Genomic DNA, 27,973 nt, shown 5'->3' with positions numbered 1-27,973 from the left:
CCTTCTTCTCAAAAATAACCTTACCTGAGTTATCTCAGAATCAAAAAAGCAGTTTGGATGAGCCTATAACTATAGATGAAGTTGCTAACGCCATAAAAGACCTAAAACTTAACAAAAGACCAGGGCCAGACGGCTACTCGGCTTTATACTATAAAACATTCTCAGAAATACTCTCTCCCATTCTCACTGAAACTTTTAACAAACTTCTAGATGGACATTCTTTTCGGCAAGAAACACTAATGGCAATTGTTTGTATGATCCCAAAACCCCTTTCTGATGATACTTCCTGTGTGAATTATCGGCCTATCTCTCTGTTAAACCTCGATATTAAATTATTAGCAAAAATAATAGCAAAACGCCTCAATAGCATTATAGGAAAATTAATACATAGAGATCAAGTAGGCTTCATGCCAAATAGACAGGCAGGCGATAATATACGCAGGGCAGTGTTATTGGCACATATTGCTAAAAAACGGAAAATCCCTTTATGTTTTCTATCTCTCGAGGGCATTTGACACAGTATCCTGGCAATATATGCAATATTCATTACAAAAATGGGGTTTTGGACCCCACTTTTTAACATGGATCAAAGCATTATATAATAAACCCAAAGCCTATATAAAATATGCTGGATACAAATCTGAAGCCTTTAATATCGAAAGAGGTACCCGACAGGGTTGCCCATTATCTCCCTTATTATTTGCCCTTATACTCGAACCCATGGCCCAATATATCAGAACAAACCAAACTATAACTGGCATTGAAGTAGGAGGTATTACACACAAATTATGTATATTTGCAGACGATATATTACTTTTTCTATCATCACCACAGGTCTCTGGTCCTAACTTAATACCAGCTCTTGATGGATTTGCAGCCCTATCCGGCCTTATGATTAATCCTAAGAAATGCCTAGTGCTTAATATTTCACTCACAAACATGGAATTGATCCCGGCTAGGGCTGCACTCCCATTCACATGGGCAGAAAAATCAATCCCATATCTTGGAATTCATTTAACAGCCTCTCATTCTGACTTATTCTCAACCAATTATCCTCCTGTATTAAGACAGATCACAAATCTAATAAAACAATGGTCGCAACTTCCTTTATCCTGGATGGGGAAGATTAATGCAATCAAAATGACTATTCTACCCAAATTGCTTTATCTATTCAGAGTCCTCCCTATTCCAATTCCTTCCTATTTTTTGAGAATAGTACAAAAAAGAGCAACTTCGTTTATATGGGGCTCTTCTAAACCACGTATACCTATACACACACTACATCTTCCCAAAAATAAAGGAGGCCTGGGATACCCTAATTTTACTAACTACTACAGAGCGGCACATTTGGCCAGTCTGTCCAAATACCATGCAAAACAGGAAATCCCATTATGGGTATTTATAGAGGCTTCAGAAAATGACCCTCTATTAATATCAAATTTATTATGGCTTGATCCTAAAGACCGCTTTAAAATTCATAATCCCATAACTAAACACTTCTTATCTCTCTGGGATAAACTAAAAACCAAATATCAGTTACAATCTCCACACAATCCTCTCCTTTCTTTTATCAGAAATCCGGCCTTTTATCCGGCATGGATCTACCCAAATTCTTTTAAAGCTTGGACAACATCAGGCATTCAGACACTAAATGACTTCATAGCATCTAAATCATTCCTTTCATTCCCATCGCTTAGAGAAAAATATGATCTACCAAACTCTGAGATATTTAGATATCTCCAAATCAAAAATTTCTATACACCATTCCTAAAGGGGGATACACCATTATCCCAATTATCCATTTTTGAATCAATCTGTACAAAAGATCCATTTGCTAAAGGTACAATTTCATCACTTTATAATCAATTATATGGAGTACCAAATCTTAATAGACCCTCTTACGTTCAGAGGTGGGAGGAGGACCTGGGACGAACTTTAGAAGACACGGACTGGTCTAACATATGGCTCACATCTAAGTCATCTTCACCCAACATCTTAGCACTGGAGACAAATTATAAAGTCCTAACTCGCTGGTACCTTGTACCCGCTAGAGTGGCAAAATATTCACCTAATACCTCAGCTCTTTGTTTTCGAGGATGCCCAGAAATAGGCACATATTTACACATATGGTGGACGTGCCCAGTAATCCAAACCTTCTAGAAGGAAGTCTTCGTGATTGCATCTAAAATATTTAAAAAAATAATACAACCAGATCCATATTTAACTTTACTTAATCTAAAACCGGAATGGTTAACACTCTCTCAATTCTAACTTATGATCCAACTAATAACGGCTGCAAAACAAACAGTGGCCAAGGCATGGAAATCTCCTACATTGGTACTAGCAGAAACAATTCACAGAATGAATAATACAATGTCCCATGCTAAGATGGTAGCCATCGATCAAAATCAAATTCCAAAATTTGAAAAACTTTGGCATCCTTGGATAAAACAACAGTTCCTGTCAAACTTCAATGACTCTGTCCTGTTGCCATGGTAACAGATTAAATGACTTACAGAGACACCCATTCTAAGGCTTCAAAGAGAACTAAAAAGAATAATAAACTGACGAGCGGGACAACCTTGTGGACCATACCTCTACCTTTCAACCCTTTTTCTTCTTTCTCTTTCCTTTTCTCCATCTTACGATTAAAGCTCATTATCAAAATTTATTTGACCTATATACACTCTACTTGTAAACAATATGTATAGTAGGTATAAATCATTTAAATACATACAAAAGTAACTAAGGAAATGATATATATCTTTAATTTAGGTTTACGTGAACCCAATGTTTAATATTTGAAATTTCATGATATTTACCTATATAAACCCTACTGTAAAACAATGAGCTTACTTTATAGATCCTTGTAAACTTACTTTATGTATCTTTATAACATTGTATACTCAATAAACTTCTTTTGACAAGGAAAAAAAAAAACACATTTATTTTATTGATGTCAGATGCATACTTTAATATATTTTAACTGTTAGTCATCATTTTAGGGTGTTTGCCCTTTTAAGGTTCTTACCAGTAAATCATCGTTGCTGACAAGAAATAACTCAGGGTTGGAAGTTTCAAGTTTTGCTCTTGTTACCAACTCCAGTGTTTGGAACGATGACTGAAAATACATGGGAAAAAACACATATTCACAGTTACATGGTGAGCTACCTATAAAAAGTGCTTCATACTGTTAAATACTAATTTAGGCAGCCAATACAATTGTCTTCAGTAGGATTTTAATCACTTAAGCCCCGGACCATTTGGCTGGCCAAAGACCAGAGCACTTTTTGCGATTCCGCACTGTGTTGCTTTAACTGACAATTGCGCAGTCGTGTGATGTGGCTCCCAAACAAAATTGACATCCTTTTTTCCCCACAAATAGAGCTTTCTTTTGGTGGTATTTGATCACCTCTGCGGTTTTTATTTTTTGCGCTATAAACAAAAAAATAGCGACAATTTTGAAAAAAACAGATTATTTTTTACTTTTTGCTATAATAAATATCCCCAAAAATATATATATGTAGTGCCCTCTACTTTTAGGTAGGTGCTTTATAGTATTTTTCTGATAGTGTAGGATATAGAGACAGGCAAATTTAGCCAGACTTGTGTTCTTTATTAGGCCTGGTTGTTGATTCAGGGTTGGAAGTATCAGAATAGAGGGGGGCTCAGGGATACCTTCTCTGCTTGACAGTGGATTGTGCTGAAAAGAGAGGATGGGCTGAGACGTGAGTGGCAGGAAACCCATGTGAGAGGATTGACCAATGGTTAATTTCGATGGTCAAGGGGAGGTCTCTCATGAAAGGGGGGGTCACATGCTCTGGGAGGAGGTGCAGATTAAGTTCGGGATTCAGAGTCCACAAGTTAGGCACAGAGGCCCGGGAGTTCAGAGATCCCGGAGCCCTGGAGCCGGAGGAGAATCCAGGGGAGGCCAAGTGCCTAGGCCCTGGAGAAGAAGTCAGCATGTAGTCGCTGAGGAACTACCGGATGTTCCCATGCGGGGATGTACCGGTCAGAGCAGGAAGAAGTAGGAGCAAAGCGGAGGAAGAATAACATTAAAAATGCATTGATTACTGTGTAAATGTGACTGGTAGTAAAGGGGTTAACCAGGAGGGGGCGTTGTAGGGGTTAAGTGGGTCCTAGAGATGTGTTCTAACTGTGGGGGGGAGGGGCTGTGTGTGGCACGACACTGATCACCGCTTCCGATTACAGGGAGTGGTGATCAATGTCATTAGGCAGAACGGCGAAATGCTTGTTTACATCAGCATTTCCCCGTTCTTCCTCTCCGTGAGACGATCGCGGGTATGCATGCGCCCGCAAAATGCTTCTTAAAGGGCAACGTACAGGTACGTTAATCTGCCTGTACGTGCCCTTCTGCCGACATATATCGGCGTGAGCCGGTCAGCAAGCGGTTAATGTGCCAAATATGCTTTTACATATTTTACTTATTATAGGTATCTAAATAGTGCTGTCAATTTACACAGCACTTTAAATATATACAGGTATATTGTACATTCACATCAGTCCTTGCCCTCGAGGAGCTTACAATCTAAGGTCTCTAACTCACATACACATACTCCACTTGTGTGTGTGAAGCCTACACTGCAGATTGCATGAGCATCATGGGAATGTAGTTCCAAAACATCGGGGGGTGCCACAGTTTGCCATCACCGCCCTAGACTGATCTTTTGAGTCATCAGAAGAATGCGGTCAATTCTGTGTGCATTGCTGTGTGTGCTACACAGGGGAAAACAGGCTCAACATTACCAGCAGCCCTTGTGGGGTTAGTGCTACACACATTTAACAGAGAGGTGGTCCAGATAATTGTGAAGATATTCTGTCTCCTTGTGAATTCCCAAAAGGAAGTTATTTGATAAAGAGGTAGACTATTCCACCTGTGTGTGTGTGAAGCCTAGGGTCTCATCTGAAATGAAGTGTGATTAAAAAACAGTAGGCATGTGCAATTCGTTTCGTTCCGAATTTGTTTAACGAATTTCGACAAATTCGTTAATTCGGAAATATCCGAATTAACGAAAACCCGTTTAACGAATTTTTCCGAATATTCGTAAATTTGAAAAATTTGTACATTCGCAAATTTGTACATTCGTAAATTTGTGCATTCGTAAATTCATACATTAGTAAATTAGTGAATTCGGAAATTCGGAAATCTGAAATAATTAACTAATAATAACTTAACTATTACTAGTAACTATCTAATTATAGGTATTGTAATTTCCTTTCAAATTTGGCTGTTAGTGAACGTAACACATACAAATTTATCTGAAGTTATGAATGATCCGAAATAACGAATGCCGTATCCAAACGAATGGAACGTAATGAATTAATAATAATAACAATAATAATAATAAAAACGTTTTATTATTATTATTTATTATTAATTTGTTCCGTTCCATTTGTTTAGATGCAGCATTCGTTTTGGATAATTCGTAACCTCGGATAAATTCATATTTGTTACGTTCACTGACAGTCAAATTTGAAAGGAAATTACAATACCTTTAATTTAATAGTTAGTTACTATTTCAGATTTTCGAATTTTCGGATTTTTGGATTTTCAAATTTCGAATTTACAAGTTTACAAATCTTCTAATTTACAAATGTACGATTTTACGAATTTATGAATGTAAGAATGTACGAATTCACGAATGTACGAATTTACGAATGTGCGAATGAACGAATTTACGATTGTACAAATTTACGAATGTACGAATTTACGAATTGCGATCATAACGAATGACCTGAAAAACGAAAAAATAAATAAACTAATGAAATGAAAATGAACAAATTTTTTGGCTGTGCACATGTCTAAAAAACAGGATGTTGCCATATACTAAATAAAATAGACATCAGACGCAGCACCCACCAATCAGGCTCTCAACATGGCCGATCTAGAAAAAAACAAATCTTTTACACAGATCTGAACAGCCCCCCCCTTTTCTGAAGAACTACTTTAAGGCGCTTTGGAAATGCTTGACTTTATGACCGGGCAAAAGGAAATTTGGGTTGCTCTGCTGTCCCTATGACCTCTTTCCACTAGGATCAACATACTGATGATGACGATGACGGAACATATTTTCAAAATCCACTCCATAAAAACCATTCCAGGTAATAAGTTTGCCATTAGGAGGACTACAATTCTCAAAACTATTATACATCTTTGATAGCTACTGGGTAGTGTGAGTGTAATTTCTTCTCATATTACCAGATATTTTCCTAGTATTGTTTTACGCTTTTTAAATAACCTGTAATTTAGCAGATTTGGGTAATTGTCTTATGGCTCATTTCACATAAGCTGCAGATTTAGTGTATTTCACTTTTGTTCCCTCTGCACTATTGCCAACATACTAAAGTTGAAGACTTTGGATTCCAATTCCTGGTGCATAACAGACTGGATTATTACTTAAGAACTATGACACTCAGGTTTTTTAGAACTAAACGTCAGGCAGATATAAAACGCACACATACAAGAATGACATTTCCTGCAGGGCTAGTTAAAAACACCTGAACATATTCAAAAAATATGGGGGTTTGGTCACACTATATGGTCATATAGTGCTAAGCCCACTTACTGCGACAAAGTACCCCGAATTAGTGGGTCCTACTCTAGTAATAGAATGGAAGATCCTTTGTCTCAACCATGGGAGCTGAACTCCTCTATGTGGGAGAACTGAAAGGGATACATCCTAATCACTGGTGGCCACTAAATAAGAGGTAATGAGGAGGGGGAGGGGTGCTCCAGCCCAAAAACCTGTTCAGGGCCTATTACAACATACAAGAACATATTTGGGGGGCACACCATACAATGCATTTAAATTCAAGATGGTGCTGCTGTAAGACCTACAAACAGTACAAAATATTTTACAGTGCACACATACAAGAATGACCATCTTGAATTTAAATGCATTGTATGGTGTGCCCCCCAAATATGTTCTTGTATGTTGTAATAGGCCCTGACCAGGTTTTTGGGCTGGAGCACCCCTCCCCCTCCTCATTACCTCCTATTTAGTGGCCACCAGTGATTAGGATGTATCCCTTTCAGTTCTCCCACATAGAGGAGTTCAGCTCCCATGGTTGAGACAAAGGATCTTCCATTCTATTACTAGAGTAGGACCCACTAATTTGGGGTACTTTGTCGCAGTAAGTGGGCTTAGCACTATATGACCATATAGTGTGACCAAACCCCCGTATTTTTTGAATATGTTCAGGTGTTTTTAACTAGCCCTGTAGGAAATGTCATTCTTGTATGTGTGCGCTGTAAAATATTTTGTACTGTTTGTAGGTCTTACAACAGCACCATCTTGAATTTAAATGCATTGTATGGTGTGCCCCCCAAATATGTTCTTGTAGGCAGATATAAAAGACACACAATAATTCAGCTCTGTTTTTAAAAATACACCATTCTATGTATTTTTTTTTAAATGCAAACAGTGTATCAGCTGCTTGTAATCCACGGTACTGGGAGAGGGAGAACCAGCACATGGAGGTAACTGGTTGTGCTAAAGTGATTATGTGTTAAAGTAGAAGTAAGGCTAAAGCTTTTTTGGCCCTACTTCTCCTATGGAACATAGGAGTGCAGTTCATTCTGCACTCCTGTGACCTGTTTTCAGCTGACAGCGGACTAAAGTCCACTGTCCGCTGATGTTACTCAGCCGGTCCAGACGCTGGATCGATCCCAACGTTACAGTTGGAATCCACCCAGAAGTGTGGACCCGCAGCTGGCTCAGCCTCTCAGAAAGCCACTGGGAGACTGAGCCAGCCAATTCCTCACTCTGCAAAGCCTGCCGCTCCAGTGAGTGCTAGAGGGGCAGAGCAGAAAGCTGGTGACTGACAGCCACCACTCTCTGCTCAGAGCGGAGGGGGGTACTGAGCGATCAGCGATCTTTGATCTCTCAGTTCTCAGTGTAGAGGCAGCGGGAGACACGTGCAGCATCGGATCATTACTCTATCCACCTTGGCGAGTATAATTTTGTAATAAACCCGACTTTAACAGGAGTCATGCTGATAGGAGGAGAGGGCATGAGAGATGAACTGATCAGTCTGCTGCTTCTCATTTCACTGTCCAATCACAGGCTGGGGGAGGAACAAGATCAAGGTACAAAAAAACCTTAACAATTAGGCCTCATGTACACTGCTGCTGGTAAAAATGCATTCAGAAGCTGAGTTTACAGGCATTTCAAGCGTCAAACGCCTCTAAACGCGGCTAAACACGGTAACTCGCATTTAGCCGCATTTAGTTTACAGGCGTTTTTCATTTTTGGCTATTTTGAAAAAAAAAAAGATTTTTTTTAAACGCTTCTAAAAGCAAACGCGGCAAAACGCCGCTAAATGCGGCATGTAAACGTGGCAAAATGGACATTTTAAACGTGGGTTACTATCTGTCAAGTCAAATCTTTCAGGAGATGTTGTAAAAACGTCCTGTGTACATGACATTCCGACAATGTGTATGCCCCATCGGACTTTTTCTGTCAGCATTTCCGACAGACTCAGATATAGAACATGTTCTAAATCTCTCTGTCGGCATTTAGACCGTTCGCAAGTCCGGCCGTGTGTACGCGGCATTAGATTGCCAAGAACTAGATGGACAGAAATGTCTACATATAGACTAGGGATAGAAACACCATATGAATCATTGATACACCAATCCTCTATATTCTGATTGAGGGGCCTATTTACATAAAATGTGAATTGGATGGGTGTCAGGAACCCCCCCCCCCAGTTTCATGTACACCTGGACACTATTCACTTCTTGGGCAGGTGATGCAGCGTACACACGAGCAGACTTTTCGACCGGACTGGTCCGATGGTCTATCCGACGGACTTTCCGAACAAACGGACTTGCCTACACACGATCACACCAAAGTCCAACAGATTCGTCCGTGATGACGGTGACAACCGGACTAAAATAAGGAAGTTGATAGCCAGTAGCCAATAGCTGCCCTAGCGTCGGTTTTCGTCCGTCGGACTAGTATACAGACGAGCGGCCTTTTCGATAGGAACTGGGTCCAGCGGAGTTCCGACGTAAAGATTTGAAACATGTTCCAAATCTAAAGTCCGTCAGATTTTCGACCGAAAAAGTCCGCTGCAGGTCCAATGAAGCCCACACACGGTCGAATTGTCCGCCGGACTCGGTCCGTCAGACCAGTCCGGTCGAAAAGTCCGCTCGTGTGTACACGGCATTAGAATTGGGAAGCCAACTTCATGATGCTCAAATCATTTCCCCTCATTTAATAGGGAGAGCCAAAACATTTTCTCCTACAGAGGCCCTTTGCTGACCATGCCCACCACTGTGTAGAATGCATACAAATGAATTTCTTCTGAACAAAAAAAAAACAAAAAACATTTACAATACTTACAGCCGCAAAGGTCCCATTCCATATTCTGGTAGATACATTCACAAAGTAATCTCTGAGTTGCAGGTCTTTAATCACACACTTAAATGTGGTGCACTTTGAGTTATCACAGCTCTTTAAAAGAGAGAGAACCATGGTTAAAATCATTCAATGAGATGTATAATAGACTGTTCAATACTGATCAATACTGGCAAAAAAAACTAAAGTAGAAGAAAAGCCCAACGCTACTCATTTTAAAAAATGTTCCCTCCCCCCTCTTCCTCTTACCTATTCTGCATAACCTGTATGAAAAAAGATCTGGATACTTACCTATTTTTAATGTGCTCCTGCAGGGTGGATTTGATTTAAATCAAGTCAATTTAAATCATGATTTATATCATAAATAAAATCACTAGTAAAAAAGGCTTGATTGAAATCAACTCAATTTAAATCATCATTTTTAAAGAGCAACTGTCATCTCTGTCCCGCAGCGGCTCCTCCTCTGACCCGCTCTTGACTCACCGACAGTCCCATTCACTTTAACGTTTTGGCAGCAGGTGATTGGATGACCGCTAACAGGCACTGCCATGATGGGTCTGAAATGACAGGTGCTCTTTAAATGTAAGCACTTATTCTTGCTGGTAGTTAGAATCTTTAATATTTGCAAACAACATGAAGGTCTCCTATTTAAAATAATAAGCTGTCAGGTAGTAAAACAGCGATATCAGAACCGATTTTAGGTTAATAGGTTAATCACACATAGTTGGAGAACTACTCAAATTCTTTTATTTAATTAAAACAATAACATTGCCAGTGCGTGTTATCTCCGCTTGCAGAGCTTGGATTCATTGAATGAGTTCAACAAAAATGTAAATATTACAGAATTTACAGCCTCATGGTACATAACTAAGCTACATTTCGTGTTGAATAAACTAAATTATTAATGTATCTTAAATAGAAAACTATCTTTAGATTGATTTTTACTCCAAAAGCATTTTAATAAAATAAATTTGATAAAAGTAAAAAAATTTAAATCCGATTTAAGTTTAAAAAAATCCAATTTAAATTTAAAAAAAAAATCAGATTATTATTTTTTTAAAATCATTGAAGACCACCCTGTGCTCTTGTCATGTGATCCTATAGTTCCAGCCCCACCCCCCCTGTGTTGATGAGTGGCTGCTGCAGGGGAGAGGAGGAAAAGCCGACAATTGCTGCATAATGGGAGACTATGTGTAACATTGCAGCTCCTGGAATTCACAGCCACTGTAGAGCGTGCCCTTACACAGGGAAGCCAGAGCTGTGGATCACATGACAGGACCAGATTAAAAAGAGTTAAGTACACAGATAATTTTTTTATACAAAGTATGCAGGATAGATAGTAGGAAGAGGGAGGTAAGGTTTTTAAGACTAGTTAGTGTTAGGCATTTCTTTGTACCACCTTAATCACACAAAACTGAAGAGCCAGTGTTCAGGGGAAACTATTACTATTTTCATCCTTCTAACCTCCTATAACTTCCCTTACAGGAGAAGAATGGAAAAATGTCCCTAAAGACCTAATTTGCAAAAGCTAGTATTAGTCACATTTACCTGGACTTGTTCTGTAACACTAAAGACATTTTGTAGCTTATCCAAGATACGTTTTCTGTTCTAATTGGTGTTATAAAGAAACATCTACACATTCTATGGTGATTGGGTTTTTTAAAGAATAAGTTTTACTGATTTTCCATGAGAAAAGTATAGACAAACAATATAAGTATTGCAATTCCAAAAGGAGATAAAAGAGACAAGAATATCTCTCCATTAGGATATACAGTGAGTTAGGCAAAACAATAAACAATATTGACCTTCAGGGGACCATAGATGCCTTTTGGAGGTCGGTAAAATAGAGACACGAATCACATCTCACGTTAATCTGAAAAGGCAAAAAATGTGATCTCTGCGTTTGCAGAAAAGTGTGTCACTTTGCAAATGGTGAAAAGGAAATGTCACCAGCACACCAGGATCTCCAAAAATGGGTCCAAAACTTTAATCACATAGTATCAAAAAGCGACGTCTCGAGGGCCACGCAGGACCCCTTCATCAGGTAGATGACAAATTGTGATACAGACAACACACTATTTAACCACTTCCCGCCCGCCCTATAGCGGATTGAAGTCCGGGAAGTGGTTCCGTTATCCTGACTGGGCGTCATATGACATCCAGCAGGATAACGTGCCGCCGCGCGCCCCCGGGGGCGCGCATCGCGGCGATCGGTGGAGCGGTGTGTCAGCCTGACACACCGCTCCACCGATCTTGGTAAAGAGCCTCCGGCGGAGGCTCTTTACCACGTGATCAGCCGTGTCCAATCACGGCTGATCACGCTGTCAATGGGAAGAGCTGTTGATCGGCTTTTCCTCACTCGCGTCTGACAGACGCGAGTAGAGGAGAGCCGATCGGCGGTTCTCCTGACAGAGGGGGTCTGCGCTGATTGTTTATCAGCGCAGCCCCCCCTCAGATCACCACACTGGACCACCAGGGATCGCCACTAGGACCACCAGGGAAGGGGCAACATGTGGATGGCCAGGTAGGTACCCCATGGCCATCCATATGTGCCCAATGTGCCCAATCTGTGCCAATCAGTGCCCACAAATGGGCACTGATTGGCACCATTATGTTCCAGATCTGCCCAGCAATGCCCCCAATATGTTTTATCAGTGCCACCTGTCATTGCCCATCGGTGCCACCTGTCATTGCCCATCGGTGCCACCTATCAGTGCCCATCAGTGCCAAACATCAGTGCCAACCATAAGTACCCATTAGTGCCACCCATATGTACCAATCAATGCCACCTACTGCCCATCAGTGCCGCCTATGAGTGTCCATCGGTGCCACCTATGAGTGCCCATCGGTGCCGCATACCAGTGCCACCTATCAGTGCCCATCAGTGCCGCCTATCAGTGCCCATCATCAGTGCCCGTCAGTGCCATTTCATCAGTGCCACCTCATTGGTGCCACCTCATCGGTGCCCATCAGTGCCGCCGTATCAGTGCCCGTCAAAGGAGAAAACGTACTTATTTACAAAAAATGTTAACAGAAACAAAGAAAAACTTGATTTTTTTTTCGAAATTTTCGGTCTTTTTTTATTTGTTGCGCAAAAAACAAAAACCGCAGAGGTGATCAAATACCACCAAAAGAAAGCTCTATTTGTGGGAACAAAATGATAAAAAATTTGTTTTGGTACAGTGTAGCATGACCGCGGAATTGTCATTCAAATTGCGACAGCGCTGAAAGCTGAAAATTGGCCTGGACGGGAAGGTGTCTAAGTGCCTGGTATTGAAGTGGTTAAAGAACCATTCACCAATCAGTGCAAAGAGGAAATGACCCCAGACCTGCCCCCTGACATCCGATGACATCATATTCCCACAATAGACCTGTGGCAGAACCCATACAAACATTCCTGTTTGCTTGTCATTTACATAAAATAGCCATCAAGGTATCATAGCTACTTTAGCCAGAGTGCAACGGTGTGCTACTATAATGTTCATCTACAATGAATCCTATTCCCACAGAAAACGCACCTGCAATTGCAGCCTCATCTGACATTTCTATGCCCTCTCTTTAGTTGCATACCTCCGCCTGGCCATTTATTAGCTTTGCTAGGTGACTAGAAGAGGCTTGTCTCCCTGCTCCAATTCTGCAACACGCTGTGCGCATGCGCCCTAGGGGATCGATACGTCAATACAGCCGTCCACCGTTGCCATGCCAATCCATGACGCCGGTGGTGGTCTGCAAGACAAACAGGGAGCTTACTGGGACTAAGAAAGAAAAACTAGTGAAGACCAAATGTGAAAGTGAATCATGGCAACTGCACTTCAAAGATATGACCGATATTCACCGATTGATGTACTTTGCAAATGGTGTCTAAAGATCTGGAGTGAGTCGCTCAAAGTAAGTTATGGTGGGGAGAAATTTGTGCCTGGTAGGTAGAGAACCTAATGACAGGATGGCTTTAGGAGATGAGGTGAGAGATACAGAAATGAAAAGAGTAAGAAAAAAGAAAAAAGGTGGGGAGGAGAAGAGAAGGAAAGAAAAGTGGGAGAGGGGTGCGTGGATGTAGATGGAGAGGACCTAGCACAAGCTGAGATCATGGGGATGTCTCAGTTAGGAGAAAATGAATTGGAATCGAGGAGAGTCTGAAAAACAATATCCAAATGCAGCAAGTAGCCATATAGATTGTCAATCTGTCATGATAATGCGCTACCAGCTCCCTAAGGCATTGCATGTGGTTAAGTTCAGCAATCGATTTCGTGATTGTGGGGGCCTTCACCGATCTCCAATGCCTAGCGATCACATTTTTAGCTGCTATGAGGAAAAAGCACAATAGTCCTTTTTAGCAGTGGAAATAGGATCCAGAAGTACCAAAAGAAGGGCAATCGAGGGGCAAACAGGAGTATGAGAATCAGTTATGGTATTGTAAATGCAAAAAATATGGGACCAAATGGCATGGATAATGGCATGGTGATTGGATTAATGTGTGTTAAGGTATGGATATACAGTAAATGCTGGTTTATATTCCTGACACTCATTAGAACTGAAGAAGCAGCTTGGATAAGCTATGAAACACCTTAAACAATAAAGAACAAGTCCAGTTAAACGTGACTAACTACTAACTAACTACTACTAAGGCCCCTTTCACACTGGGGCGGTAGGGGGCGTTGGCGGTAAAACAGCGCTGTTTTACTGCGGTATTCGGCCGCTAGCGGTGCGGTTTTAACCCCCCGCTGGCAGCCAAAAAAGGGTTAAAACCACTCGTACAGCGGTATTGCCGCGGTATAGCCGCGCTGTCCCATTGATTTCAATGGGCAGGAGCGGTGAAGGAGCGGTGAATACACCGCTCCTTCACCGCTCCTTCACCGCTCCAAAGATGCGTCTCGCAGGACTTTTTTTACCGTCCTGCCAGAGCACCGCTTCAGTGTGAAAGCCCTCGGGCTTTCACACTGAACAAACAGCGGAGGCTGTTTAGGGGCGGTTTGCAGGTGGTATTTTTAGCGCAATAACGCCTGCAAACCGCCCCAGTGTGAAAGGGGCCTAACTATACTATGACATTGATAAATGAGGACCTTCACAGACTCATTTTTCAAAGTTCTATATTGGTCATTCTTCTTCTAGTCTTAGCTTGGGGGCCTGTTTAACACAGAACAATGCACTTGGTCTCGACAAAGGCCTTGGTAAATTTAAAGGGTAATTCCACTTTTGTGGGAATATTTCAAATAACAAAATAGCACATATTGTATTTAAAAATTACAATACAATATAGTATTGTAATTAAAAATGATATTTCCTTCCTCATTAGTGCCCTGCAAGTGCATCAGCTGGTCAAAAATTAAAAAGACACTGACATTCAGAATCGGTCCTGTGCAAGAAATAGTCTAACATGGTCTAACAAAGAGCTATTCCTACAGAGTGGAAACAGGTAGGACTCTGCAACGAAGTTTGCTAAATCCTTGTAAGTTAAATTGATCGCTCAGAGGGGGTTGCTTTTTTCTCAATAAAAGTCTAGTTCATTTTTCAACCTATTTGCTGGAACTAGTATGCATTGGATGAGTCAGGGAAAGGCTACTTCTATCACAGCCTTATTACACAGGTGTTCTGTCCTATGTAATAAGGCAGTTATTCTGAACCCTGGCTTCAATGCTTTCTGAGTCATTAATCTGAAGCACAAAAGCAGATTAGGAAAGTCAACATCTGAAGTCCTGATCTGCACACTTATTCTGGGTTAGTGACTCAAAGTACAGAAGCCAGAGAATCAGCCAGGCGACTGGTATTTGCAAATTGAGAAATCAGCAACTGCTCCTCCTTATTTTTCTTTGGTAAAGTTTCCTTTAGTGTGCATGCACACAAGCTCAGAAGGCCATACATCCTCAAGAATCCCATACATCAACAGTGTTTGCATACAGCCACGGTCAGAAGCCTGTACAAATCAATAAAAGGCTTACAGTTGCCGTGACTGTATGCCTGTAACATGTAAGCCGTTCCATGGCATAAAGGGATGAATTAGCTTCCTTGGACACAGAGAGTTTACATCCAGAGCCATGAGCCATTCAACAATCCCTGTGTACAAGTAACTGCTCAGATGTGTGGTTACAGGTGTAAAGCCACAGGATCTGTCAGCCTGTCATTGATTGTCATTGACACTCATGACTGTTGGGTGCAAAAATACACTAATTCTTGAGGGTGTACAGACCTCTGCACCTGGGTGCATAAGCCCTTAACAAGAATCTGCCACTTTGTCCTGAGTGTGATCTTTTGCTAGCTCACTTCTATCCCACGTATACTCACCATCACTCCCATCTCACTTATACTTTTTCCATGCTCAGCCACGGCATCGTTATTCTGCCAGAATGCTGCTCCAAAAATACCCAGAGCTTCCAGGTATGGGTTAGCATGTGACTTTCTCCCAGGATGCACATCTCGCCAGGACCGTTTTTAAGGCAGGGCAAAAGGGGCAGCTGCCCTGGGCCCCATCATTGTAGTGGGGCCCAAAGCAGCTGCCTCATACTTGCCAACTATCCCAGTTTAAATTCCCTTATCCCTTGAAGTTTTAGTCCCGTGCTGTGTCCCGATATCTCAGTGTACAGTTCTGCTGCTGCTGCCCAGCTCTGTCCTATCGCCATGTTCAGATGACTCACCTGCAGACCCTGTGTTTACATGTAAATAACCTGCATTGATATGTAAATAGTGGTGGCAATAATATGTAAATAGTCGCGGATCTCGGCATTGATATGTAAATAGAGGCGTTATTCATATGCATATCATGTCCCTCTGGGGTCACATCCACCATTACTTCTGCTGAATGCTGCCCACTGGGGAGGTAAAGGGGCATGCTTGAAAGTCCTGCCTACAACTGTGGTCATTAAGCCTAACATCAACCTGTTCTGCAAAAGTATGCAAATTGGAGGTGGAACCTGTTTTCAAAATAATATGGTGCCACAGCACCCTGAATTTTAGTGCATGTGAATAGGCAGACAGGCAGGCAGAGAGGAAATGATGTGCTGTATCCTCTAGCAAACAATCAGTGAGCAGTAATAATGTGCAGTAACCTCTAACAACCAATTAGCGAGTGGTATATATTTTCAGTAACCTCTAGCAATCAATCAGTGAGAAGTATTGATGTACAGTATGTATAAGTCATGTGCTGTAACCTCTAGAAAATAGCAGTGAGCCATAATGTGTGCTGTAACCTCTAGCAGCCAGTCAGTGAGCGGTAATGATACACTGTAACCTCTGGCAACCAATCGCTTCCTGATCTGATTCAGTAAACTGATTTTGAGTCCAACTTCTATTTATTGTATGTCTCAAAGCATGTGGATAGTGAAATTGAATGAAAGAGGGGGCCCAAGAAAATGTTTGCCCAGGGTGCAGTCAATATTAAAGATGGCCCTGCATCTCACTGCCCAGTGGCTAATTATCATGCCCAAACACTGTCATCTGACGATGCCATCAACCCTGTGTAACCTCTGATACAATCCAATAAGGTGCTTGCACAGGTTTTGACACATAGAGGAAGCGGTCAGTTGGGGAAGCACAGGGAAGGTGAGTATAAGTAAGTCGGAGAGTGGGCTAGTAAGAATAATGCCGTGTACACACGGGCGGACTTTTCGGCATCAAAGGTCAGACAGTCTTTTGATGGACTTCCGATGGACTTCCGACAGACTTTCGAACAAACGGACTTGCCTACACATGATCACACTAAAGTCCTACGGATTCGTACATGATGACGTACGACCAAACTAAAAGAAGGAAGTTCATAGCCAGTAGCCAATAGCTGCCCTAGCGTCGGTTTTCGTCTGTCGACTAGCATACAGATGAACAGATTTTTCGACCGGACTCGAATCCGTCGGAAAGATTTGACATTTTTTTAAATGTTTAAAAATTTTTAACATTTGAAATGTTTTAAATCTAAAGTCTGTCTGATTTTCGACCAAAAAAGTCCGCTGCAGGTCCGATGAAGCCCACACACGGTTGGATTGTCCGACGGATTCGTTCTGTCGGACCGGTCTGGTCGAAAAGTCCGCCCGTGTGTACACGGCATTACTCTCATAGCTTTCAAATTCAACACTCAACCTCTCCCAAGAATATAGGCAGTATATATTGTAACATTTCACACAATATATTATAATCATCAATTTCCATTTTTTATAACTTTTGGTAATGTTAATTATATATAATCAATATAACGAGTAAACCTGGCTCAAAGGAATATTTGTATTAGGAAAAAAAAAAAACTTACTAATTCACGGACATGCCTAAGGTTCTCCTCAGTGAATGAAGCTGCATATTCTTTTTTTCCTATTTGAAGAGGATTCACATTGACATTGCAAGCGATTCCATTAACCTAAAACAGAAGTTGAAAAAAAGAATGGAGTTTATAGGCTCATAATTGACCTCTCCAGCAACAGCAGGTCACAGTTAGAAGTCTGACAGTAAATTCATTGTTTGTTGAAGAGGCTCTAAGCAGCGCAGAGAACCAGAGGCCAAGCCGGCTGGCATTTTGTTCCATACAATTAGGCTGATACTGTTCCCTCAAAATATTTGCTACTGCAGATGTCTTTTACAGCACAGTGCAACAACAAGGTCCATCCAACATATTTCTAAAAGAAGATCATTGGAAAGTAATATTTCAGTGGTGCGTTTTGGTTTTTACAACTTAAAAGGTTAATGATTCTGCCAGTCACAATCCTTTTCTTTTTACAATGCTGAAGAGCTCTTGAGCACTGCGCTAAGATCAAGCTGCAACATGTAACATTTGTTGCTAGAAAAGTAAAATTCGCAATGTCCAGGACTTACAAACAAATCTTGCTTTTATAGCTCAAAAGTGGAAAAGGACCCTCATTACATCTGTTAAGGGTGAGCTGCCAGCCATCTTGAACTTTTACTGCTGAAAGTCCTTTCTAAAAGCAGGTACCTGCTAATCACATTAGCCAGAACCCTCCTCCCCCTTCTTTGTATCCAGGGTCCTATTTAAACATTATGCTGCCCTAGACAGATCTGAATGAAGATCCAGTTTTGTACAAGCCCTGGCTCTTGTGTCATGTGATTACACAATATTACCAAAAGTATTGGGACGCCTGCATTTACACGCACATATACTTTAATGGCATTCCAGTCTTAGTCCGTAGGGTTCAATATTGTGTTTGCCCACCCTTTGCAGCTATAACAGCTTCAACTCTTCTGGGAAGACTGTCCACAAGGTTTAGGAGTGTGTCTATGGGAACGTTTGATCATTCTTTGAGAAACGCATTTGTGAGGTCAGGCACTGATGTGGATGAAAAGGCCTGGCTTGCAATCTCCGCTCTCCTAAAGGTGCTCTATCCGGTTGAGATCAGGACTCTTTGCAGACCAGTGAAGTTTCTCCACCCCAAACTCACTCATGCATTCCCATAGACACACTCCTAAACCTTGTGGACAGCCTTCACAGAAGAGTTGAAGCTGTTAGAGCTGCAAAGGGTGGGCCAACTCAATTGAACTCTACGGACTAAGACTGGGATGCCTGGAAAGTTCATGTGTGTGTAAAAGGCAGGCGTCCCAATACTTTTTGTAATATAGTGTATGTTAGTTAAAACTACTTCTAGAGTGTACAATCAGAGGCACATGGATTTTGGGCTCATCATTCATATTTCCTGGGCTATAAAGAGCCTTCTGTTTCCTCTCCTCAACCCCTGCATCCGCTTCACTTGACAACTTGGTCAAATTAAGCAAGAGAACTGTAGATGGAACAGAGGAGGGTAAAGCCATTGCTCCTAACCCTGTTACCTTAGGGCCCATTAGTGTGCAAGTGTGTTAAAGGCAGCCCTGTCTGCTCTCACATGATGCCAATTCGGAGGACTTGCTATCCCTGACTTTGGGACTAATCTTTGCCATGCTCTGGTGCCTCAGTGGCCAATAGCTCAATGGGCGGGTAAATGAGAAGGTTGGCGTGCCTTAGCTCTGAATTTAGGGACCCCAAGAACTGCATTACAAAGTGAAATCCAGTTTTAGAGGGATGGGCAGAAGAGTGTTTTCTGGCTAAAAAAGCAAATAGTGGGCACCTTGTAAGGCCCGCGTTTACACAACTTCTAAAATAATAGAATGGTTGATAAGTTCACTTGAAGTAAAAAGGAGGCAGGCCTAGGAGAGGATATACTACCTGAGCTGTTTTATATGGGCCCAAGGTTACAAGAAAGGCCCATAGGTGAGTTACATGGCTATATTTTCAAGTTGGAGGAGGGCCCTCCTTTCCAACTGAGCACCCCTATCGAGAAACTAGACCCCCACAAGGAGACAGCAAACAGTGTTCTAGCTTACGTCTGATTTATAGCTGATATCGGGGCTCATGCTAGGGTATCTGTTAACCACTTCATGGTAAGTCCTCCAAAGCAAGATGGCAACACAGTGAAGTCTTCCATATACAAAAACTTTATTGGCTCACAATATAAAATCCAGTATTGGAGGGCTTACATGTTCCAGCAACTTAACGCATAATGCTGAAATGCGTAAGCCCTCTAATACTGGATTTTATAATGTACGCCAATAAAGTTTTTGTATATAGAAGATTTCACCATGTTGCTGGCTCATTTACTTTGGAGGAGATGTTGAACTGCATTGGAGATGTGATTTTCTCCATGATGCACTGATGCAGGTAGCATGTGAAGTAGTGAAGTCACTGATGCTGGTTATCCTAACTAATGATGAACAGGAGTAAATGGGGTAGTTATTGGTGAGGTTTGTCAGGGAACAGAAGAAAAATGAACCTCTGGTCACACTATAGACCCCCTATACATTTATCATGGATGTTGATTTAACCAGGTGGAAAGAATGTATGGCTGCTAAAACATGGGTCTCAAATGAGCACCAAAACTATTTCAAAGGGTCTACTTAATATCTTAAAAGGTCATACTCTGCAACTTTAGAAGAATTAGAGGTCTCATAATGCCATCTGCCAGCTAAAAATACAGGCTGAGACTGGTAGTTCCTCAACAGCTGAAAAGTAGCAGAAGCAGGTTGCTCAGCTCTGGCATAGATCAATTATTTTCTTTTGCCTGGCTCTAGTTATAATGACTTTCTGGAACTTAAAATCTCTCAATACGTGGCAGGCCAGAAAACGTCTAAGTCTGCTTAGAGCATTTCCTGAATGCAAGATGTATGAGCGTAAGAAAATTCAGAGAGGCATTCTGCTGTGAAAAAATAAACCAAGAAACGTAATAAAAATGCGAAAATTAGACAATATACTGAGCCTGAGCATACTAGAGAAAGTTTAGTTGGTTGGCATTTGTAAATGGTGCAAATGCATTAGTGCAAGTAAAGGGAAATCCTGTGTAATCCTGGCTGAGTACCTGCAATTTTTTTTGTGACTTTCTACTAAACCCAGAAGTGGTAATATAAATAAAAGGATTAATTTTCACCTTCGTTGGTATCCAATATTTGAATAGATTTATGTGAAAGAGCTTTTACAAGAATTAGAAATGCATATGGAAATGTTTTATTATTATTAGCAATAATTGAAAAGTATTCTAATCCTAATAGCATATAATTTCCAGCACTAAGCCTATGTCCCCAGGGTAGTCTGCATACCACCACCATGGCTGACAACTGTCCCTCTATTCCAGGTCTTGGAAAGTTTAGCCCTTGAAAACTTTCCTGTTTTTCGTATTATAAAGGGATTCATAAAATCTCTCTTCAATTACTGTCATCTTTAAAGTGAAACTATAATAGACACATGTTGAGTTTTTATAGTAATCTTTGCCTGAAAGTAATTTCCAATCTTGTTTGTTGATTGACATTTTTATGGTGGGTCCCCAGAAACCAGTAACTTCATTCATAACGTTATTGATTTAATCAATGGATATGTTTAACTGTTAATAATGAATTAATTATTGTACCAATCAGAGCCTTAGAAACTGGACTTTGGAATATTTGTATAATTACATAGAAACAACTCACAGGGGATAACTCTATGGCAGCTAAGCAACATAGTTGTTGGGTAATGATGCTGGTACAAAGTTTTTTTTTTTTTTTTTTTTTTTTCCACAGAGAACCAGTATCCAGCATGGAAGAGTGAAGCAAAAAGACCTTTGTAAATTATTTTATTTAGTTACTGATCAAGAAATTATTATTTTTTTGACAATGAAGTTTATTAAAATGTACCCCACACCTTTGGGGTATAGAATATCTGATCTTATTTAACTATACAGCCTGAAAAAAAACAGTACAATGCTCTAGATTTTCCTAAAGTGCACATGCAGGACCAAAAAAACAGGTTCCATTAACTGCTTTCCTCCCCAACAGCTCATCTTCCTTTAATTTCCCTGCTGCTCACATAGTTACATAGTAGGTGAGGTTAAAAAACGACACAAGTCCAACCTATGTGTGTGATTATATGTCAGTATTACATTATATATCTCTGTATGTTGCGGTCATTCAGGTGCTTATCTAATAGTTTCTTGAAACTATCGATGCCCCCCTCTGAGACCACCGCCTGTGGAAGGGAATTCCACATCCTTGACGCTCTTACAGTCAAGAACCCTCTACGTAGTTTAAGGCTAAACCTCTTTTCTTCTAATTTTAATGAGTGGCCACGTGTCTTGTTAAACTCCCTTCTGCTAAAAAGTTTTATCCCTATTGTGGGGTCACCAGTACAGTATTTATATATTGATATCATATCCCCTCTCAAGCGTCTCTTCTCCAGAGAGAATAAGTTCAGTGCTCGCAACCTTTCCTCATAACGAAGATCCTCCAGATCCTTTATTAGCTTTGTTGCCCTTCTTTGTACTCGCTCCATTTCCAGTACATCCTTCCTGAGGACTGGTGCCCAGAACTGGACAGCATACTCTAGGTGAGGCCGGACCAGAGTCTTGTAGAGTGGGAGAATTATCGTTTTATCTCTGGAGTTGATCCTCTTTTTAATGCATGCCAATATTCTGTTTGTTTTGTTAGCAGCAGCTTGGCATTGCATGTTATTGCTGAGCCTATCATCTGCTAGGACCTCCAGGTCCTTTTCCATCGTAGATTCCCCCAGAGGTTCTCCCCCCAGTGTATAGATTGCATTCATATTTTTGCCACCCAAATGCATTATTTTACATTTTTCTACATTGAACCTCATTTGCCATGCTTTATTCAGTCCCTGATATCTTAGAGCAATATGTAGCACTTCTGACTATTGGGATCATGTGACTAACTCCCCTTCCTCCCACGTGACAGGGTAAGTCCTGTTGAAGCTAAAAGTCACAACTAAGTCCCGCCCTCATGTGACAGCGCTGAGTGCCTGAACGGTCCATTAGTAAGCCTCAGCGCTGTCACAGGGGGGCGGGACTTAATTTTGACTTATAGCTTTAACAGGGCTTCCCCTGTTGAAGCTATAGGTAATGTATAGGGGAGTAGGTGGGAGGAAGGGCAGAGGTTAAGAGTACCTGTTACTATGACCCATATACACTCACCGGCCACTTTATTAGGTACACCTTGCTAGTATCGTGTTGGACCCCCTTTTGCCATCAGAACTGCCTTAATTCTTCATGGCATAGGTTCTACAATGTGTTAGAAACATTCTTCAGAGATTTTGGTCCATAGTGACATGATAGCATCACGCAGTTGCTGCAACTTTGTCGGCTGCACATCCATGATGCGAATCTCCCATTCCACCACATCCCAAAGGTGCCCTACTGAATTGAGATCTGGTGACTGTGGAGGCCATTGGAGTACAGCGAACGCATACCTAATCGCAATCGGTGTTCAAACCACACATGTGAGGTATCGCCACAATCGTTAGAGCGAGAGCAATAATTCTAGCATAAAACCTCTTCTGTAACTCTAAACTGGTAACCTGTAGAAATTTTTAAAGCGTCGTCTATGGAGATTTTTGAGTACTATAGTTTGTCGCCATTCCACGAGTGTGCGCAATTTTAAAGCATGACATGTTGGGTATCTATTTACTCGGCGTAACATCATCTTTCACACTATGCAAAAGAATTGGGCTAAATTGACTGTTTTTTTTTAAATTAATGAAAGTGTCTATTTTCCTAAAAAAATTGTGTTTGAAAGAACGCTGCGCAAATAACGTGTGACAGAAAATATTGCGACGATCACCATTTTATTCTTATTATAATATATATATATATATATATATATACAGGTATACCCCACTTTTAAGTACACAATGGGGTTTATTTACTAAAGCTGGAAAGTGCAAAATCAGGCTCACTTCTGCATATAAACCAATGAGCTTCTAACCCCAGCTTGTTCAATTAAGCTTTGGCAATAAAACCTGGAAGCTCATTGGTTTCTATGCAGAAGTGAGCCTGATTTTGCACTTTCCAGCTTTAGTAAATAAACCCCATTGTGTACTTAAAAGTGGGATATGCCTATATATATATATATATATATATATATATATATATATATATATATATATATATATATATATATATATATATATATATAATGTTTGGGGGTTCTAAGTCATCTTCTAGCAAAAAATACGTATTTAACTTGTAAGCAACAAATGTCAGAAAAAGGCTTAGGCATGAAAGGGTAATATAAAAAATAGAGGATTCACAACATATAATCTTTCCTGTCCACTTCCTGCCCAACGCGTTTCACCACAAAAAAGGGCTTAATCATGGAGACTGGTTTTACCTCAATGACAACATCAGTGTGTGGTCTATTCATTTTTCTACTTGACAGGCCGAGCGGCTGAGCAGGCATGTGCTCCTGGGCATGCACCTGATGGAAGCTAGAGGCAAGTTTGGAGCGGCATAGCTACTATTGATATCATCAATAATTGTGTGCTATGCATTGATAGTGATATTCACTTACAGTAAGCACATCAGTTAGATGGTTTAATTGGGCTAACCCATAAGGGTTAGGCCTGCACAGTGTCACTGTTATTTCCTATTGAAAAAGACCAAGTACATTGTATATAAATTCATTAAGGCAGGAGTAAGAGGTATCTTCTATAATGCTGCTAAATTAACATCTCAGAATCTCAGAAATACCAGTGTGATGCCAATTGTCTGTATGGTATGTTTTTACCTGATCTGTCTGCACCGAGGTGATGTACATCAGAGGGTTGTTATCTTTGGTGAACTCTGGGATATTAATGGTTAGGAATGCCGTTCTCACTGGCATGGTTCCAGTACTGACCTAAAACAACAAAATGCAGAATATACTGATTACGAAGAAAAAAAAAAACTGTCCATTCAGGCTTACCAACCAGCCAGGAATTTGTGGACAATCAGTGACGAATACAGAATAGTTAAGGTGGCATGATATTTTATAAACTTCTGAGCATTGGATAATTCTGTATGTTGCATTCCACACTGCACTGCTAGCCTGTTCATACATTGCTCCCATCACAAAAGAAGGTTAAATATTGATGGATGAACATGAATGGCTATTTTCTTAGGGCTAGACCAGGCTTTTTCAAGCAAGGTGCCCAGGCACCCTGGGGTGCCTTTAGGTTTCTTCAGGGGTGCCTTGGCAATTTGCCTAAAAATAGCCCAAAAATTGTATAAAAGCCGGTGTGTGGATCAAGCCTGCTTTTTAGTTACACTAAGCCACAGGTTTTCATTGTGCACCATTACAACCAGTTAGCTGTCAGCTTCCTAACGACCAATGGCATCATCAGCTGACAAGGAGGATGTTGGTGGTCTGCAGAGCATCCTTGTTTGGCCCTCCTCTGCACCTCTCCATCAGCATTGGGGTCACATTAGCTGACTGATGGAGAAAAACTGAGGGAGAAGAGAAACATTGGAATACTAGTCGGTACCAGTTTGCAAAAGTGTATTTGCTTTGAAAGAATAAATCACCTCTAATGTTGGGTGTCCTACTTGGAATTGTGGATGTTGCCACATTATGTAAAACTTTTAGAATAATTTTTGCATTTTGGAATGGGGTGCCTCAAGACTGTCCATAATTTTTAAAGGGTGCCTTGACTGAAAAAAAGGTTGAGAAGCACTGGGCTAGACTGTGCCTATGAAGGACTATATTGTCCTGCTCCCATATGACTGTTTCTGGCCCAGCACAGCATGCGCTGTATTTCTGAATAGTGTCACTTGCTGCTCAGAGGTAAACATAAGAGAGTATAGGAAGAATAATGAGGATGATGGGAGACAATCAGGATTAAGGTGGTTGTAAAGGCTAAAGGTTTTTTACCTTAAATCATTCTCCGCGTTAAGGTAAAAAACCTTTCATGATCAGCCCCACCTTTTACTTACCTGAGCGCTGAGCCCCACCTTATACTTACCTGAGCGCTGAGCCCCACCTTATACTTACCTGAGCGCTGAGCCCCACCTTATACTTACCTGAGCGCTGAGCCCCACCTTATACTTACCTGAGCGCTGAGCCCCACCTTATACTTACCTGAAAGCTGTGCTCACGAGAGGCGGAGTTGCTCTCTCTCCTCACAGGACTCAGAGGCAGCAGTGGGTGCCATTGGCTTCTGCTGCTGTCAATCAAATTATGTGAACAGGGAGAAGGGGGTCCAATAGACACACACAGCCAATCTCAAGATCGAGTCCTCATGAGTGGCTTGCTATGGGAGTGCTCAGAAGGGAGGAGGAACCAAGAGCATTGGCGGGGGACCCCAGAAGAGGATCGGGGCAACTCTGTGCAAAAGCATTGCACAGAACAGGTAAGTACAACATCTTTATTATTTTTAAAAAATTAACTCTTACAATCACTTTAAAACTGAACTTAAAAAAATACAGGATAAATACAGAATTAAAATGCACATATGGGAGCTACCTTTCCTGCCAAAGAAGTTGTATCTCTGTCCAGCCAGTCCAGAGATTTACACAGCCCCACTGAACAGCACAGTCAGCCTAGTGATCTGCCTTTCCTCTACTGCAAGCAATATAACTTAAACCGGCCACACATGGATCACAATTTGATGGATTCAGCAGGGACCAGACTGACTGATGTATTGACAGGCTGGTTGTATACAAGCCATTCTATTGATCAACTCGTGTACAACCAGCCTGTTGGAAAATTTTCTCTCGGTCAGCACCGCTGGCTTTAGCTGGTGGTGACAATCAGTGTAAAGTATTCTAACAGGGAGGAAGCCTCTCTGTTGTCGAAACAACTACTTCGGCCCCGGAAGAATTTACCCCCTTCCTGACCAGAGCACTTTTTGCGATACGGCACTGCGCCGCTTTCACTGACAATTGCGCGGTCGTGTGACGTTGTACCCAAACAAAATTGACGTCCTTTTTTTCCCACAAATAGAACTTTCTTTTGGTGGTATTTGATCACCTCTGCGGTTTTTATTTTTTGCACTATAAACAAAAAAAGACTGACAATTTTGAAAAAAAAGCAATATTTTTTACTTTTTGCTATACTAAATATCCCCCAAAAATATATAAAAAAACTATTTTTTTCCTCAGTTTAGGCCGATACGTATTCTTCTACATATTTTTGGTAAAAAAAAATCGCAATAAGCGTATATTGATTGGTTTGCGCAAAAGTTATTGCGTCTACAAAATAGGGGAGCGATTTATATTTTTATTATTAATTTATAATAATTATAATAAAATATAATATAAATATTATTTATTTTTAATTTTTGTTATTAGTAATGGCGGTGATCTGCGATTTTTATCATGACTGCAACATTATGGCAGACAGATCGGACATTTTGACACTATTTTGGAATCATTGTCATTTATACAGCGATCAGTGCTATAAAAATGCACTGATTACTGTATAAATGACACTGGCAAGGAAGGGGTTAAACACTAGGGGGCGATCAAGGGGTTACGTGTGTCCTAGAGAGTGATTCTAACTGTGGGGGGGATGGGCTACCTAGGACATGACAGCGATCACTGCTCCCGATGACAGGGAGCAGTAGATCTCTGTCATGACACAAGGCAGAACTGGGAAATGCCTTGTTTACATAGGCATCTCCCCTTTCTACCTCTCCACACCACAATCGTGGGCCGCCGGCAAACATCGAGTTCCCGGGAACTGCGGGGGAATTTAAAGGGACACACCTGTACTCCCATTTGCCAGCCTGTGCCATTCTGCCGTCGTATTTGCGCATGGCGATCGGCAAGTGTTTAAAATATCTAATTGAGAGGATTCCCTCATCCACATAGAGTGTGTGGATATAGGAATCGGGTCAATTTTTTTTTTTTTGTTCAACCCACTGATTTAATGAAACAAAAAAAAAAGATGAATGTATGTCCTGCCTTAGTCATCTCCCAGCCCCCCAACCTGTGACTGGACGGTGTAGGGACAGCAGCAAACTGAGAAGTCATCACTCTGTTCTCTGCTTCTGTCAACATGTTTCTTGTTAGTCCCTTGTGAAAGCAACACATCATGACTGGTTTTAAACAAACTAGGTTCCTATATAAATTGATGCATTTAAATACACAATCATATTTCATGAACTTCAAGAATTTTAGGAACTATTTTGCATGTACTAAGGCTCATGTTGAAAAGATATCCAGATGAGGGAGGTCTCTGGTTGACTCAACCATTCCTCCAGTCTTCTTATTGAGGCGGTAAAGGTACTGAGCCAGCACTGCTTTTGTCTTTTAGGTATCTTAGACACATGGAGCTTTTTAGCTAGCTTGGCTACAAAGGCTTTGTGTACAAACTTTCCTTGGTTAATAGGG

General features: G+C 41.0%; 1 protein-coding gene across 1 annotated transcript in view; it reads right to left on the bottom strand.

Moving 5' to 3' along the window:
- The window catches only part of ITGA2 (integrin subunit alpha 2), a 236,103-nt gene that overhangs the window by 14,822 nt on the left and 193,308 nt on the right, over positions 1 to 27,973 (bottom strand). Inside the window, exons 25-28 of the mRNA XM_073622309.1 lie at positions 24,390 to 24,500; positions 17,617 to 17,721; positions 9,372 to 9,482; positions 3,032 to 3,121 (exon numbers count right to left, since the gene is read on the bottom strand). Of these exons, the coding sequence (XP_073478410.1) occupies positions 3,032 to 3,121; positions 9,372 to 9,482; positions 17,617 to 17,721; positions 24,390 to 24,500 (417 nt within the window). The remainder of the gene's footprint in view (positions 1 to 3,031; positions 3,122 to 9,371; positions 9,483 to 17,616; positions 17,722 to 24,389; positions 24,501 to 27,973) is intronic.

Source organism: Aquarana catesbeiana, linkage group LG01 (genome assembly GCF_042186555.1).
Source record: "Aquarana catesbeiana isolate 2022-GZ linkage group LG01, ASM4218655v1, whole genome shotgun sequence".
NCBI lineage: Eukaryota > Metazoa > Chordata > Amphibia > Anura > Ranidae > Aquarana > Aquarana catesbeiana.
Note: the sequence above shows the minus strand (reverse complement) of the source record. Positions and strands in the feature narration are given on the sequence as shown.